This window comes from Oxyura jamaicensis, chromosome 21 (assembly GCF_011077185.1).
Source record: "Oxyura jamaicensis isolate SHBP4307 breed ruddy duck chromosome 21, BPBGC_Ojam_1.0, whole genome shotgun sequence".
In the NCBI taxonomy this organism is placed as follows: Eukaryota; Metazoa; Chordata; class Aves; order Anseriformes; family Anatidae; genus Oxyura; species Oxyura jamaicensis.
The window spans coordinates 3,477,706-3,493,017 of NC_048913.1; the positions used below are offsets into that span (position 1 = coordinate 3,477,706).

The 15,312-nt window shown below is 60.8% G+C and overlaps 1 protein-coding gene across 13 annotated transcripts in view; it reads right to left on the bottom strand.

Moving 5' to 3' along the window:
- Positions 1 to 184: 184 nt before the first annotated feature.
- The window catches only part of AGRN (agrin), a 79,430-nt gene continuing 64,302 nt past the window's right edge, over positions 185 to 15,312 (bottom strand). For 4 of the 13 annotated variants that reach the window (XM_035344400.1, XM_035344395.1, XM_035344399.1 and 1 more), the window contains 19 exons: positions 14,612 to 14,726; positions 14,217 to 14,336; positions 13,636 to 13,980; positions 12,572 to 12,764; positions 11,864 to 12,079; positions 11,312 to 11,541; positions 10,706 to 10,840; positions 10,488 to 10,584; positions 10,062 to 10,226; positions 9,790 to 9,901; positions 9,136 to 9,147; positions 8,072 to 8,188; positions 7,707 to 7,896; positions 7,178 to 7,265; positions 6,749 to 6,772; positions 4,256 to 4,480; positions 3,554 to 3,657; positions 2,727 to 2,931; positions 191 to 2,146 (listed from right to left, as the gene is read on the bottom strand). In XM_035344400.1, the coding sequence (XP_035200291.1) occupies positions 2,774 to 2,931; positions 3,554 to 3,657; positions 4,256 to 4,480; positions 6,749 to 6,772; positions 7,178 to 7,265; positions 7,707 to 7,896; positions 8,072 to 8,188; positions 9,136 to 9,147; positions 9,790 to 9,901; positions 10,062 to 10,226; positions 10,488 to 10,584; positions 10,706 to 10,840; positions 11,312 to 11,541; positions 11,864 to 12,079; positions 12,572 to 12,764; positions 13,636 to 13,980; positions 14,217 to 14,336; positions 14,612 to 14,726 (2,646 nt within the window). In that variant the 3' untranslated portion in view covers positions 191 to 2,146; positions 2,727 to 2,773. Of the gene's footprint in view, positions 2,147 to 2,726; positions 2,932 to 3,553; positions 3,658 to 4,255; positions 4,481 to 4,768; positions 5,411 to 6,748; positions 6,773 to 7,177; positions 7,266 to 7,706; positions 7,897 to 8,071; positions 8,189 to 9,135; positions 9,148 to 9,789; positions 9,902 to 10,061; positions 10,227 to 10,487; positions 10,585 to 10,705; positions 10,841 to 11,311; positions 11,542 to 11,863; positions 12,080 to 12,571; positions 12,765 to 13,635; positions 13,981 to 14,216; positions 14,337 to 14,611; positions 14,727 to 15,312 lie in introns of those variants that run through there. The other 9 variants (XM_035344402.1, XM_035344401.1, XM_035344405.1 and 6 more) reach the window with 7 other exon arrangements.

A 15,312-nucleotide genomic window follows, 5' to 3' on the forward strand; every position in this document is an offset into this window, starting at 1 on the left:
TTTTTTTTTTTTTTTTTTAATGTACATACATGATATAAATGCTATTAAAAATAAAGCCCAAGTTAAGTGCATGGCCCCTAGGGAGCACTGCTGAATCTGACCTTGGTTCAAGATGCTCGACCACGAGGACGCGACGTCCTGTTTTAAGGCATTTCCAAGCCCCAGCAAAAGCAGACAGAGTTTGTGTTGGCTTTTTTGTTTTTGATTTTTTTTTCTTTTTTTTCTTTTTTTTTTGCAGTGACCCTGGCTTCATTTCAGTGGCATTGTGGAAAATCAGCAGCTTCCTCCGTGCGTGCCCCCCTCCCTCTGCGCCCCCAGCTCCAGCCGGCACGGTCGCATCTCCAGCTCAGTCCCCGTGCTCCAAACACCACTCGAGGGTCTCGCAAGTCCTCCCACCCCATCCGACACCCCCAGACAGCCCCTGGCTTTCTGCACATCCCGATCAAAATGTTCCCCCCCCCCCCCCATCCTGGCCTGTCTATATACACCCACACTGCCTATGTACAGCAGCCACTTAAATTGTGGGATTCCCACAAACACGCACACACAGATACACAAATTTGGGTGTCCTCTCCTCTCCAGGGGCACGGTATCCCCTCTAACTCACCCCTTCTCTAACATTTAACACAATTTTAGGGGAATGACAATAGCTTAAAGCAGATTTCACCCAGGTTTCCTCTGGGATGGGGGCAGGTGCTGCTATGGTTTTGTTTTCTTAGGCGGCAGGAAAACTTCAAGAGGAATTGATCGAGGAAATTGAGGATTTTGGTTGATGGTGGAGGCGATGGAGGAAAAAAATGGGAAGAAGGAGGGAAGAGAAGAAACTCTGGCAAGGACCACCAGCAGCCCTGCCTCGCTAAGCATCACCCTGCCCCCTGAAAAGGGAACGGCAGAACGGGGCTGGTTGAGGTGCTGGGCACATCTTTTGTACGTGTCCTGCAGGTGAATGGTTCTGACTTCTGAAACGGAGCCCAGGCAGCCTTTAAATTAAAATAATAATAATAATAATAAAAAGAAAAAGCAGGCTGAGTGGTTCACTGCCGTGCTGTTCCCCTTCATTACGTCCGTGTTCAGAGCTCGCCCTGAGAAAAGCGATTTGACTTCTCACGGCTCAAAGGTCAGCGCTTGGAAACAGCACTCGGAGAGGGAAGGGAAACCAGAAGGTGAGCTGGGAATTTGTGGGAAAAATGCAAAACCATCACCCCCAGGACACCCAGCGCCATGCAATAGCTGGCAGGGTCCTTCCAGCTAATCCTGAGCGCTCCGTGAAGGAGGCTGGGCACAAAGCAATGCCAGGGATGGGGACATCGTGGTGGCAAGGGGACACCGATGCGAGGCAGCAGCAGGAATTTCTTCCCACGGAGAAGGAACCTGAAAGCAGGGGGTCTTTTCTTTCATATCCACCATCCCTTTGCTTTCCTCCCGTGCGGAGGAGACCCGGTGTTTGCACCCACGTGTGTGCAGGCTCACAGGCACTCAGAACATCCATCCACCCAAGCACACATGCTGGCCGTGCAGTCACTTTTAGGACTTTTAGGTCTTTCATGGGGGAAGACAAGAGTTTAAAACCTCCCACCCTCTCCCGCCCAGCCGCTCGCCGTGCCCGTTTCCGTCGGAGCTGCTGCTGCTGGGCTGTGGCATCCAGAGGGGCTTCGGTCGCGGCGTGGAAGCGCCCACGTAGCACCGGGTGTTGCCAAAGCTTCAGGTCAAGATGCGAAAAGGACGGGGGCCAGGGAAGGACAGGTCCGAGAGAGATTTTTTTTTTTTTAGTGGAAAGGGACCTGATCCCATCCCCTCGCAGCCCATTTGTGGTGCAGGGAGAGCGCGGAGCTCTCGGAGAGGTGCTGCAAGCGCTCAGCGGCGCACGGGAGGGCAGCGTTTGGCACAGGGCAGCTCTGGGAAGAGCAGCCAGGGCAAGCAGGAGGTTAGGACGTGGCTGGATAAAGGCAAAGCGTGGAAGTGAGGTTTCACAGCTGCTTCTGCACGTGTCCAAGAGGAAGAGGAGGAGGAGGAGAGCCAACAGAGAAACCCAGATTTCTCCCGCAGCCCCTTCTCAGTCCAGCACACAGTCATAAGACAACCAAAGAGCAATGCTTTCGTGCCTGCTCAGAGCAGACCTTGGTCTCTCTTCCAGTGCATGGCATCCCTGATTTGAACAGAGCATAAAGGAGAAAAGCACTTGAGATCCTTACACACATAAATTAGAGTGAGAGGAAGGGGGGAGGAGGGAGATGGGGCGAACACGGGGCTGGGAGAAGGCTCGCCAGAGCCAGGCCCCGGAGCAACGGGGCCATCCCCACCCGACGGCCACATCCCAGCTCAGCCAGCACACAAAAAGGGGCTTTGGGGCCAGGCCTGAGAAAGGCAAGCGGCCAAGCCACCAAGGGCTTGCCAGCACCAGCATCCTTTACCCCTCCGCGGCGTGAACAACGACCCAAGAACGCAAGTAAGGAGGGGCAAAAAAAAATAAAAAAGAAGAAGCTTCAAGTATGGATGAGATTTACAATGCGGGTGCAATGGGGAAGTTCTTCTGTCACTTCTTGGAGACTTGGTTCAAGGTTTGTTCTTTGTTGCTGCTGCTTGCTTAGAGTCTGACCGACCTGGAGAGACTGCAACCGAACAAATAACCCAAAAAAAAAAAAAGGTGTTTCCTCCCCCCCCTTTTCCCTCCCCTCCCCCCCAAAAATATAAAAAGCAATAAGTTTACAAAAATAGAAAATAATTACAGCAATAGGCAGGAGGGAGGGAAGGAGAAGGAAGGGTCCCTGGGGGTCTATTTGGCTGAGCAGTGTAATATCGTGGGGTTGTTTAAAGCGTCCTCCACCAGATGCAGTTCCTGGCGGTCGACAACCACGTCCCGTATACAGCCAACAAAGCCGGTGCTGTAAGCCTTGGGCAGCTTGTGGGCCACGCTGAGCTTCTCCATCCCCCCTGCGAGAGAGAGAAAGCAGAGCTGGGGGTGCGAGGAAAGCGGGCACGCCGCCGCGCCCCAGCACCCTGCCCAGCCAGCAGCACGCACCTGGGAACCAGTCTCAAAAAACCGGCCAGAATTATTACATTCTATATTATTATTATCATCATCATCGTTATTATCATTATCCTTATCATTATTATCATTATTGTTACCAGGTGAATGCCAGTTCCACCCAACACGCGCAGGTTTCCTAAAGACGCTTAAAATGGTAACGTGCGTTTTTAGGTAGGTTCACCCCAAAATACTTCACGTTGAGGCTGATCAAACACAAAGCCTTCTGGTAGAGCCCGTGGGGAAGCCAAGCCAAAGCTTCTCATGGAAAAAAATTGCTTTCCCCGTCACTTCTAGGCTGGTTTCAGCACCGGGAATAGCATCTGGGATGCTGCCTACTGCGTTTTTGGGTACAGATGCTCTGTAAGCCACGTTAGACCTGAAGCTCCAAATTTAGACCAGGAGAAGAGATGCTTCTGGAAATTCAAACGTGGCAAAGCCACCCGGGGGGGCAGGGATCCCATTGGAACAAGCTGGGGAGCCTCAAACCCCAGCCAGGAGGGCTCCCCCTGCGTGCCCCCCACGTACCCAGCCACAGGGCCCCGTCCGTGTCCAGCTGCGTGGCGCCGAGCGGAGAGGAGCCAGCGATGGGGGCTTCGTTGCCGACTTGCAGGGAACCTTCTCTCTGCACCCTGCTCCAGAGGGGAGGGAAGGAGAGACAGAGATTAACTACCCCAGAGGAAAAAAATTACCACTAGAAAATAAAATACCCGTGGGCTTTCTGCAAGATCCACCAGCAGCCTGGAGCAAATCTCCGTGGGCTGCTGCACCCCAACTGAATGCTCTGGTGCACCCCGGCCATACCACACACCCCCAAATCCCCCCCTGAATCCCCCCCAAGGGGCAGAAATCCCCCCCCCGAGGGGCAGAAATCCACTCCCCAGGGGCAGAAATCCCCGGCACGCCAGCCACGCCAGCCAGCCACCACTCCCCATGCCACCCGAGCGCGGGGCCGAGCAGCGTGCCGGATCCTCCGCCAACCCAAAGAGAAGGCACGAACCCTCCGCGCCTCCCCGAGCCCGTCCCGTTGGCACTGCCCAGAATTTCGGGCAGGCGTGTCGCAGCACGCGCCCCATTGCCCACATGCCTCTCCTCTATTCTTATCCCAGGACAGCAGTGACCCCCGAGGACCCCCGGGAGCGGGGCCAAAGCCGTGACGCAGGCTCTTGACCCTAAGTCACCGCTGGCCCGTCCCGGAGCCACCCGCGGTGGCCCTGCCACCCTTCCCACCTGGAGGCTTTGATGTGAACCCAGCGGCTGGTGTTGACGGGGACCGTGGAGCGTAGGACGACGGGCTTGGAGCCCAGGTCGTAGGTCATCTGCACGAAGCCGTCGACGATGGCGAGGGCGATGTAGTCAGAGCGCTCCAGCCCCTTCCCGCTCCACAGGATCAGGCCCTGCGTGGCCTCCGTTTTGATGCTCAGCTCGAAGCGGTTGGACTGCAGGGCCTTCTCGCTGCGCCAGGAGGTGGGAGGACAGGGAGAAGGGTTAAAACACGGCTGCAAAAGCGTGAGCCTGGGGGGTCTAAGAGAGGGTCCCCTGGATGTCCCCAACCTAGCTCCCACCCGTAAAATTGGTGCCAGAGACAGGTGGGGGCACCTGGGCTCTGCCCTCCTGAGCCTGGAGGCACCAGGGATGCAGAGACCAGGGCAGGAGCTGCCCAGTTCCCTTGAGGATGATTTTATTTTCCCCCAAAAATCCAAACTGAATCTCCCAAGTCACCGACTGGGGCTACTGCCCCCATTTTGCCCTCCATGGAGGCACCGAGCCCTGCAAGCTGCGGCACCCCAGGCTGGCTTGACCAAAACCCAACGGGAACCCAAGGGGATGGAGAGTGTCCAGAGGCAGCAAAACCTTCTCCCTCCTGGACACAGCACCTCTCTCCAAGGGAGGAATGAAGGACAGGATTTCCCCCACGCTGGCCTCCCCATCTTTGCTCAGTCCCTTCTGGAACGGGCCAAAAAAAGGCTTTTGGCCACCAGCCACACGGAGTCACCATCCGCCCTCGGGGGCTGCTCCCCCACGCTGCCGACACGTGCACACGGACAGGACAACACAGGCAACACGGGCAGCTTTTTATTCCCAAGGGACACTGCTGGACAAGGGCACCGCGTGCCCCAGCCTCCCCCTCACCCATTTTTGCCTTCCTACACCCCCCAGGAGCAAGGGGCAGAGAGGGAGCTGCTGCTCCCCTGCTGGAGGAGCTCCTCTGTGTTCACCCTCATCGTGTTCGGAGCCGGATCCCTTAGGGATAAAAAGCCCGGAGCAGGGACACATGGAGCACGCACGGACACACAGACACGCAGGGTGACAGCAGAGCACGGCGAACGAGCTGGAAGCCTGGCACGGACTCACCTGGGCTCGCCGGGGTAGTCCTCGTCGGGACTTAAGATGCGGGAAGAAAGGGGAGCGTGCCATAAGCGCAGGGCGGCGCGGGGGAACCCTGCCTCCCACCCAGCACCGACCAGCAGGGAGCCCGGACCCCCGTGGTCCTCGGGGCTGAGCTTTAAGCCAGCCGGGGGGGGTTTGCAAGTCGCTGCTTTAGCCGGGGAGGGCACTAGCATGTCACCATCATGTCACCAAGCAAATGCCCCCCTGGGTCGCCCAGCTCGCCCGCGCTGCGCCGCCGGGGTGCGCGGCCAGGGATGGGGCAGGGGATGGGAAAAGTGGTGCTGGGGAAGGGACCCCTTGGTCCTGTGCGGCCCCCGGCTGGCTCTTTGGGATGGGAACGGTCACGTAAGGCTGCTCTGAGTCAGTGCGTGGAGAAGGGGAAACCCAGAGCCACAGCTGTGCTGCTGGCACTGCCTGCGGGCGTTTGGGGCTCCAGCGCCGCAGCCAGCTCCAGCCATCCGTGGGGATAAAAATGTGCGTTCGAGACAAAATGTACGGGCATGTCGCGGCCGGCAGCGCCCCGGGGAGCAACTGGAGCATTAATCCTGCCCCGGGCACTCCCGCTGGCTGTCCCCGGGAAGAAGGGATAACTTTTTATGGGCAGCCCAAGGAGCCCTTCAGGGCCCCAGCTGCCAAAATCCCGGCTGAGGGACCCGGGGAGGAGCGCTGAGCTCCCCTTTGCAGGACGGGGCATGCACGGCCGAAATGGGCACAGGCTGGCTCAGGTGGGGAGGGGCTGGGAAGGGCCACCTTCCCCACCAGGGGCAGGATGCAAAAGGCAGCAGCTTTCTGCTGGGCTGCAGGCTCGCGGCTCCTCGGTGCTGCCCCTCTAACCCCTCGTCTGCCTGCCCGAGCCCTCCGGCTGCTCCCTGTGCTGTGCTGCACATCGCGAGGGGTGGCATGGAGCACACGTCCGAGGACTCAGGAAGGCTTTCCCGGCAAGGCCAGGCTGGATGCATCAATTTTATAATAACATATAATATCGATAATAATCAAAACTCATGCTGGGAAGCCAAGGCAGGACTAGCCCCGCTCATTTCCCTCGCCAACGCTTTGCTGCTGATGGGAGAGGTTCGCCCTGAGCCCTTTCCTCCTCCTTGCTCACCCGTCTGAAGGCTGAGCTGCAGCTGGGACAACATCTCCCCGCAGCAAAGGGGCATCACACCGCTCCTGCAGCCCCCTGAGAGCCAGCAGAGCTGCGAGGTCCTTGCCCCGAAGCGGGGATCCCACCCACGGCAGCCCCCGGCGAGTGCCCCCACGCCTGCCCCCACGGGTGGGCTGGGGTCAGGGTGCTGGTGGGGGGTGTCTGGGGGGGGCGCGGGCTGTACTTACGCGGGGATCTCATTGGTCAGGTGGCTTGGAAATGAAAGAGACAGGGACACTGAGAAGAGACAGACAGACAGACAGAGCGACAGACGGGACGCAGACACTGCCCTCGGGCACGGCGCCGGAGCGGGGAGAGTCACAGGGGGCGAGAGAGGGAGCGCAGCCCCCCCTGCTCAGCACCGTGGGGCTGGGCATCACCACGTCCAGCCTCGTCCCACCCCAAACCAAGCCGTGCCCCCCAAAAAGAGGCAGAGCACCCAGACCTGACTTTGGCCAGGTGCTGCTCTGCCATCGGGGCAGCTTTTTACCGGCTGGAACTGGGGGGTCCCAGCCATGGTTTGGCTCGCCCCCCCCTTTGGGCACTGCTTTTGGGCATCCTTCAGCCCTGCCCAAACCCCGACTCCTCCTCCTGGCCGCGGCTCGGCTCAGCGTTACCTCTTGGTCACGGCGTTGTGGTACTCCATGTACGTCCTGCCGTCAAAAGCGATGGCCTCGGCGTCTCCAGCTGCCTTCTCGATGATCACTGGAGGGGGGAAAATAACAGAGCCATCAGGCAACAGGGCATGGCCAGGCCAGGAAAACCCCCCTTTATCCCGGGCAGGCACAGAGCTGCCATCCCCGGGGACATGTCGGCACCGAGCCAGCCCCTGGAGAAGTTTTCCTGGGGCTTTAGAGCCGGCGAGCTCGGAGCAGGTTCCTGTTTTTGCAGCCGGCCGACCTGAAACCACAGCTTCGGTGGCTTCCTGGCTGAAATCGGGGAGGAACCTGGGGGCTTGGTGGCGGGCACGACTCGGGGAGGGAAGGGAAAAGGGACCCCTGAGGCCACGAGCCATCGCTCCTGCGTAACACAAATCTCTGAGCACGGAGCAGGGGCTGGGGTTAGCATCCTGCCGCCACCAGCACCCCCCAGGAGCACGCTGCAGCCCTGGGGTCACTGTGGGGGTCCCAGCCCCTCCGGCCTCACCTTTCTCGCAGTGAGCCCCGGAAAAGCCCCTCTGGCAGGCACACTCGTAGGTCTCCAGCCGGGGGCTGCAGCTGCCCCCGTTCTGGCAGGGGTTGGGCTTCTGGGTGCAGGGGTGGGCTCGGAAGGGGGAGATCTCCATGGCGCTGCGGATGTTGGGCTCCTTCAGCACGGGCACCCCCTTGATGGAGATCTGCCAAGGGGGAAGCACAGGGTCAGCCCTCGCCCCCCGCGTCCCCACGGCACGTCCCTGCCTCTCCTCCTGCCGTTCCCAGCCCGACGTGCTCCCTGGGACGTGCAAATCCCCCCGTGTGGACGGCACCCCCAGCACCCAGACACCCTCTCCAAGCTGCCCGGCGGGGCCCTACCCTCTGCACGGCTCCGCTGAAGCCCGAGGAGATGGCGGCCGCTCGAGCCAGCTTGCTGAAATCGGGGGCTCCCCCCACGTAGAACGGCTCCTTCAGGTTCAGGAAGGTGTGGGGCACCTGGCGAGGAGACACGGCGAGATGGGAGACGTGAGGCCTCGCTACGGGACCAGCCTCCACCCTTCAGGGTGCATCCCCGGGCACATCTGGCCGGGGCAGCACAGCCACCTCCAAGCCCCTGGGCTCGCAGGTGCAGCCCCTGGCCCGTCCCAGCTGGCCACCGGTAGCCGTGGGCCACCAAAGGGCCACCACGGACCATGGAGAGCGGGCGAGCGCCGCACATCTGGCACCAGAGGAGGTTGAAAGGGGCTGAGGAGCTCCAGAAAACCTCCAGCTGCAGGTCTCGCCCGGCAGCAGGAGAGCCAGGGAAGGATTTTCCTGCGAATTTAATTTGGGGAGATGATGCTCGGATGCTCTCGGGCGTGGAGGTCTCGGGATTTGTGCGACAGGCGAAGAAATATTGCTCCTGTCTCACCGGGGCTGCTGCTTGAACCCAAACTCGTAGCAAAGGGATCCAGCTGGGATTCACCCACGTGCCGCAGGTCCCCTGCAGCAAACAGCTGGGATTTGGGGATGGAGACCCCCAGATTTGGAGACAGAGATCCCCCTGGATTTGGGGACAGAGACCCCGAGATTTGGGGACAGAGACCCCGAGATTTGGGGACAGAGACCTTGGCAGCCCCACAGCAGGAGCCGCGTCCCCTCCTTTGCCCCCCGAAGGGCTCCGGGGATGCGGTTACGTGAGTCGCTAGCTAATGCTTCGTGGAGTTAACGCGAGGAACATGACCGGATTAATTGAAATGCTTCCAAAATAACAACAACGAAATGCAACGACTGGCTGGAGATGGAGGGAGGGAGAGGGAACAAGTGTCTCTAAGCTACGGGGGTCCTACAGCTGCTCGGTCCGAGGGGAAGGGAGCAGGGGAAGGGGTCTGGATGGAGGACAGAAAGAGAGCGACGTGCCGATGGCAGATGGGATGGAGGTGGCGGGTGATACTTATCTGTACCTTACGGGATTTCTGGGATCCAGACAGCAGGGGAGGGAAAAATACAAATCAGAGGGAGAGAGAAAGAGAAAGAGAAACGGGAGGTCAGTGGGTAACGTCGTAACATGCAGGGCTGCCGCCGGCGGGGGGCAGGGGGCTGCAGGGGGCAGCGGGTGGCCGGGGCTGGGATCCCCAGAGCCACGGCTTGTGCACGGACAGGAGCACGGCGAGAGGTCAGAGGCAAGCTGCTGGTTTGGGAACAGAGCGGGGAAGGAGGGATTCGGCAGCAGGAGAGTGGTCGGGCTTTCACTGCTCGGTGACTTCTTCCTGCGTGCGCGCAAAGGGGCTCTGAGAGTCGCAAAAAGGGGCTCTGAGAGTCATGAAAAAGGGCTCCAAGAGTCACAAAAAGGGACTTTGAGAGCTGGAGCAGCCGTGTCCCCTGCAAAGCTCTGCATGGTGGAGGGACAAGGAGGGACGAGGCGCTGGCAAGGCGCACGGCTGCTGTCCCGCAGCATCCTCCTCCTCTCCCAGGTCCCCAGCTCCCCCTCCACGCACTCCTCCTCCACCCTTCTCCGGGGATAAAAGCCCACGGCTCCGAGCACTTCCCAGCTCATTTCAGAGCTGGGTAAGAAGCCCGGAGAGCTCCGACCGTCTCCCCCCGCCCCGTGGACGTACCGGTGACTCTCCCATCACCCTCTCGCCGCTGTTGATCCTCATCACCCCCTTGCGCCCATTCCTCTCCAACAAAACGCTAATCCAGGTGTTGAGGGGAACTGGCTCCTTGCTCCTGGCGGGGAGAAGGGAGGAGAAAACGTGGGTGAGAGCCCTGCCGGGAGCCAACACCGGATCACACCCTCACAGGGATGGGCTCGGCCCCTGGGGCCAGTGCTGGCCACGGGAAGCCCCCAGTGCCCCTTCCCCTGCCTGCTGCCCGCAGCCCCCCCTACCTGAGCACGGCCGCCCCTTTGCCCAGGTCGTATCTGTACTCCAGGTAGCCGTCGTGTAAGGCCAGGGACACAAAGTCCCCCTTGCCGTCGGTCTTCTGCCCGTTGTAGAAGATCATGCCGCTGGGGCTCTTGGCCAGGAACACCACTTCCATGGACATTTTGTCCCTGGGGGCAGAAGGATGACGGATACCCTCCGAACCAGCTGCCCGCGCGCTCCTTTCCTCCACCCCAAAGGCGTCTGCCGCCCGTCCCAGCCCGCGGGAGGACCTGCCGTGCAGGAGGTGCCTCTGCCACCTTCAGGATGGCAGCCAGCAGTGCCGGCTCCTCCAGCCCACCACACCTCGGCACAGCAATTCTGGCGATCTGGGGTCCTGCGGACAAAACCCCGATGGTTTCATCGCCAGAGACACGTGGGCGAGCACTTACTGCAGGTCGGGAACGAAGCTCTGCAGCCCGCTCAGCTCCAGGTAGGAGAAGCCGTTGAACTCCGGGAGGAAGGGCATGGTGAGGTCCTGCTCCGTCACTGGGCGCAAGCGAGGGAGCGGTGAGGAAGAGGAGGCAGAGCAGCCCCAGCCAGCGAGCAAAGGCTCCCGGCTTTGGGAAATCAGGGCCCCAGCCCCGCCGCCCCGCCGTTCCCGGCCCACCTCGCTCGCAGAAGTCCCCTTCGCGCCCCATGGGACAGGCGCACATGGATCCCCCCTCCGGCAGCACCAGGCAGGTGGCGGAGACGTGGCACGGCGACGGCTCGCACGGGTTCTGCTCGTCGGCACACGTGGGACCTGCGGCACAAGGGGTCACGTCGGCACCCCGAACGGCCGGCGGGCACGATATGGGCAGAGACACCCCGAATGCCGGGGTGCGCGCAGGACGGGAGGTCTCCTGGTGGCCCTGCCAAACTTTTTGTGCCATCCCAGGTTGGGTTCGCACAGCCCCAGCAGCCCCCCGCAGTGGACCCCGCAAAAGGACAGCTGAATGGCCCATGCCACAGTGCACTGCCTTAAAATACAGGGGGAATTTTTGGGGACAGACCCCATAAGATGCACCCTTGTCTCGTGCACTCTGTGCCCAAAACTGATTCCATCTCCGTTGGACATGACTTCATGCTACACTTCTGGGAATCACTGCCAACACTTCGCCGCGTCCTCCTCCTCCCACTGCTGCTCCCCGTGACCCCAAAACCTCTGGGACCCCTCGGGACCACCCCGCAGCACCAGGACCCCCCAGCAATCCCCCTCCCTCCCTCCCCGTACCGGTGTAGGTGTGCAGACACTCGCAGTGGAACATCTCGGCCTCCTTGACGTGGCAGATGCCGCCGTGGTGGCAGGGGTTGGGGTGGCAGGGGTCGTTGCCGCACTCGCCCACCCCGCTGCCGTAGAGCACGTCGCTGCCTTTCTCCCGCAGGTCGTACAGCTGGTTGTTCACGTCCAGGAGGCGGACGCAGCCCTTCAGGCCGCTCGTAGCCGCCGTGCGCTCCGCCACCCTGAGGGGGAGAGGGCGCACGGTGGGCTGGGGGGCTTGGGGGGGAAATACGGGGGGACCCCACATGCACTTGGGTGGTGCTTTCGGGGGAATAAATCGGAGAAATGACTCTTGGGGGACACTGATCCCCACCAAGGATGCTGCACCCCATCAGGATGCTGCACCCCTCCAGGGGTGATGCACCCCACACCAGGGATGCTGCACCCCATCAGGATACTGCACCCCACACCATGGATACCGCACCTCACAAGGGATGCTGCACCCCACAAGGGATGCTCTCCCCCCAGGGATCCCCCCCACCCCGCAGCGTTCCCCCTGCTCACGTGGCCATTTGGTCCTCGGGCGCTCCCCCGACGAAGAGGTCGGTGTCGAGGTTGAGGCCGTCGGTGCCGGGCGGGCTCTCCCCGCCGACGTGGGGCTCGCCGTCCACGGCCAGCACGCCGCTGCGCCGGTTGCGGTTCACCACCAGCTGGTGCCACTTGCCGGGCTCCACGCGGACCCTGCTGGTCACCACGCCGGTGCCGGAGCCGGTGTTAAACCTGGAGGGGAGGACGGGGAAGCTCGTGGGCACAGCCTGGAAATGCTGGGAGCATGCAGCATCCTCTCCACCTGCCCAAAATCCTGTGTGGATTTTGGGGTCTCCAGAGCTCTTCCTTCTATCTCACCTCACCTCGAATCCGTGCCTTTTGGGAACTGGAAATGTAATTTCAGCTCAGATTCCTGGGGCTTTTCTCCTTTTTTTTTTTTTTTTTTTTTTTTCCCCTGAATTTCTTCTCCCGGTGCCAGAAGGGTGCCACAAAAAAGAGCTCTCGCTTGCCCAGAAATCACCCTCCCACGCCTCTCAGCTTTTCAAAATTCGAACCGAAACAAGCAAATTAATTCCCTTGAAAAGCGCCGGAAGGCAACGAATCCCCTTAAATACTCCTAATACACCGGGAAAAAAAGAAAACATTCATCCTCTTGACCATTCAATGCTACCGCCCCTTAACCTGGCAGCCTGCGCCACCGGGACGGGGGACGAGGGCACGCACCGGAGCTCCACGAAGCCGCCGACCAGCGCCAGGGAGATGAAGTCCTTGCCGCGGCTCTGCCCGTTGTAGAGCAGCAGCCCGCTGAGCTCCACGGTCCTGAACTCGACGGCGATGCGCACGGTGTGGTACGCCTTCATCGTCTTGAAGGCCAGGTAGGACTTGCCGCCAAAGCTGGGGATGAAGTACCGGATCGCTGCCGGGGGGGGGGGAAAGGAAAAGGGGGTGAAGCCGAGGATGGAAATGAGGATGGAGAGGGGATAAAAGCCTCCCAGACACCGGGACTGGTGGCCCCCAACACCTCTGGTGATGGCAAGCCCCCAAAAGATCACCCCCAGGCTTCATGGGACTGCCTCCTCCGTATTTCAGGGGTGGCCCCCCGGCCAGCTCCATGCACCCCGGGTCCCCGTGCTCCACACCGCCGCTCCTTGCGGCTCCCTTCCCTGCTCCCCAGCCACTTCTATCCGCCCGCCCAGGACCCCGCGTGGCAGATTTACGCTCAGCACCCTGGGCTTTCATTTATCGCAGCTGAGATTTTCAGAGGGATCTGGAAGGACGAGCCCCGTTAAAACGAACAGGACTGGAGTGAGCTCAGCATCCCCGTGCTCAGCGCAGTGCGACGGCACAGCCAGCGAGAAATTGCTGCTGGCACCTTCTCCCCTTAAAACCTTGCCTCTTACGGCTTGCACAGCCTGCTTGGGGCAGGGGTAATGCTGGTTCAAGTGACCCCTGCAGCACCAGTACTTGTTACAGGCTGGGTTTGATGGTGCCCCGCATCTCTCCATGCCCAAGCAGCCAGCGCAGGCTGGAGCAGCATCCCTGCACCAGCCCCAGAATGCCTGGGGAGAGCGTGCCAGAAAACAGGCTGTACTTTCCCATCTGTATCCTCTCTGCATCCTAGAAGCCCAAATTTTGGAGCAAAAAGCCTTAAAAAAATCCCTTCCCTGCTTTTCTGGGGGGACCTCGCTGTCCCCACTTCAGTCCCTCGCCATCCCACAGCCACGCACCCGCTGCTCTGCCGGAAAATAAAAGGATGCCGTTGCCCGTTTCTCCTACTTTTCACCTACGTTTCTCGCAGACGGCCCCCCCTTTGCCCGCCGGGCAGCTGCAGGTGAAGTCCTGCCCGTCGTCCTCGCAGGTGCCCCCGTGCAGGCAGGGGTGGGAGTCGCAGGGGCGCGGCGGCTTCTTGGTGCCGGAGGGCTTGCGGCGGGGGGAGGCGGGCAGCGTGGAGCTGGGTCTCCGGGTGCTCAAGGGGCCGGGCAGCTTGGTGCTGGCTCGAGCTGCCATGTCCTGGCGCAAGCCGTGGGCCGTGGTGGCCGCGGAGGCCGTGGTGTAGCGGCGGGTGGTGGCCGGGGCCATGGTGGTGGCCGTGGTGGTGGTGACGGTGGTGGTGAAGAGCCTGGGGATCCAGTCTGGAAGGCAGCAAAGAGCAGGGAGGGGTTGGGGCTTTGCAAGGTGATCCAGAGGGGGGGAAGGAGGTCGGCTTTGGGGTGAGGAGGCAGAGGGGAGGCTGGCTGGAGGCTCTGCCGGCTGTGGTGTGCACCGAAGGAGGGGGGGCCCCCGTCCTGCCCTCTCCAGACCCCGCAGTGAGGCTGGGCTCTGCCCAGAGGGGTCCCCACGGTGCCTACGCCACGGGCTGGGGGCTCACCAAAGTCCATGAATTTGACGTGCTCCTGCTGGGGCCTCTTCACCAGGATGGTTTTCTTCTTGGAAGCTCGGATCTGCTTCAGCAGGGCCGCCTGGATGTCCGCTGCCGTGTAGGAAGTGGCTGCTCACGGCCAGGAGGAGAAAAGAGGGAGACGAGCGTGAGGATGCGAGCCCAGGCAGCAGCTTTCCCTTCCCGACCTCCCTGCGATGTGCCCTAAAAAAATGCTTCCAGCCTTGCAGGCACAGCTCCTCCCAGCACCTCTTGGTTTTGCTGGACAGAAGGCACACCCCTGGGTAATTTTTATGGGGCTTTTTGGTGCTCGTGCTGGTTTCTGGTGCTAGGAGCGATGCCCCGTCCCCAGGCTGATGGGGAATCATCGTCGGGAAGGGTCTTACCTGGGTCAAAGTGGGACTCCACGATGACACGGACAGCGCTGCTCTGCCCCAGGTCCCGCACGCGGATGCTCTTGAAATCCTTCTTGACGTCGGAGCTGCGGAACAGCTCATCCAGCTGACGGAGGGGAGGAGAGACAAACTGATCGCTGGGGAGACCCAGGGCATGGCCTTCGGTTCCTTCAGCACAAGATTTTGGGTCTCAGCAGGTCTTCTTGGTTTCTGCCCAGCTGGGCTTGCATTAAAACCATTGCAAGGAGAACTTTGGGATGGCACCGGCACCCCTCGCAGCTGGAGGCCACCACCGCCTTCCCCTGGCCTCGGAGGGGAAAGGGATGAACCAGGGCACGAAGCCTTTCGTGAGCGGGTTTGGGTCCTCGGATAAAAGGCATCATTGTGTTGGGAAATAGTGATTTTGTGACAGAGAACTGAACGAACCATATGGTCCACGTGCCAGGCGCACACCTGCCTATATGGGCGCACCGGGGACCTGCCAGCTTCCAGTGCAGCGTGGAAGCAGCTCTAAAAATGTCAATCTCCTCGCAGAGATGCTGATTATTCACTGAACCACGCTGCAAGCTACACTGTGATGTTGTTACCCCACCCGGGGCTTCCTCGGCGTGCCCAGACACACACAGAGCTCCCAGCCCCCCTGCTCCAGGAGCTGGCGACGCGGGGCCCTGATCTTTGAAGGTGGGAGACTG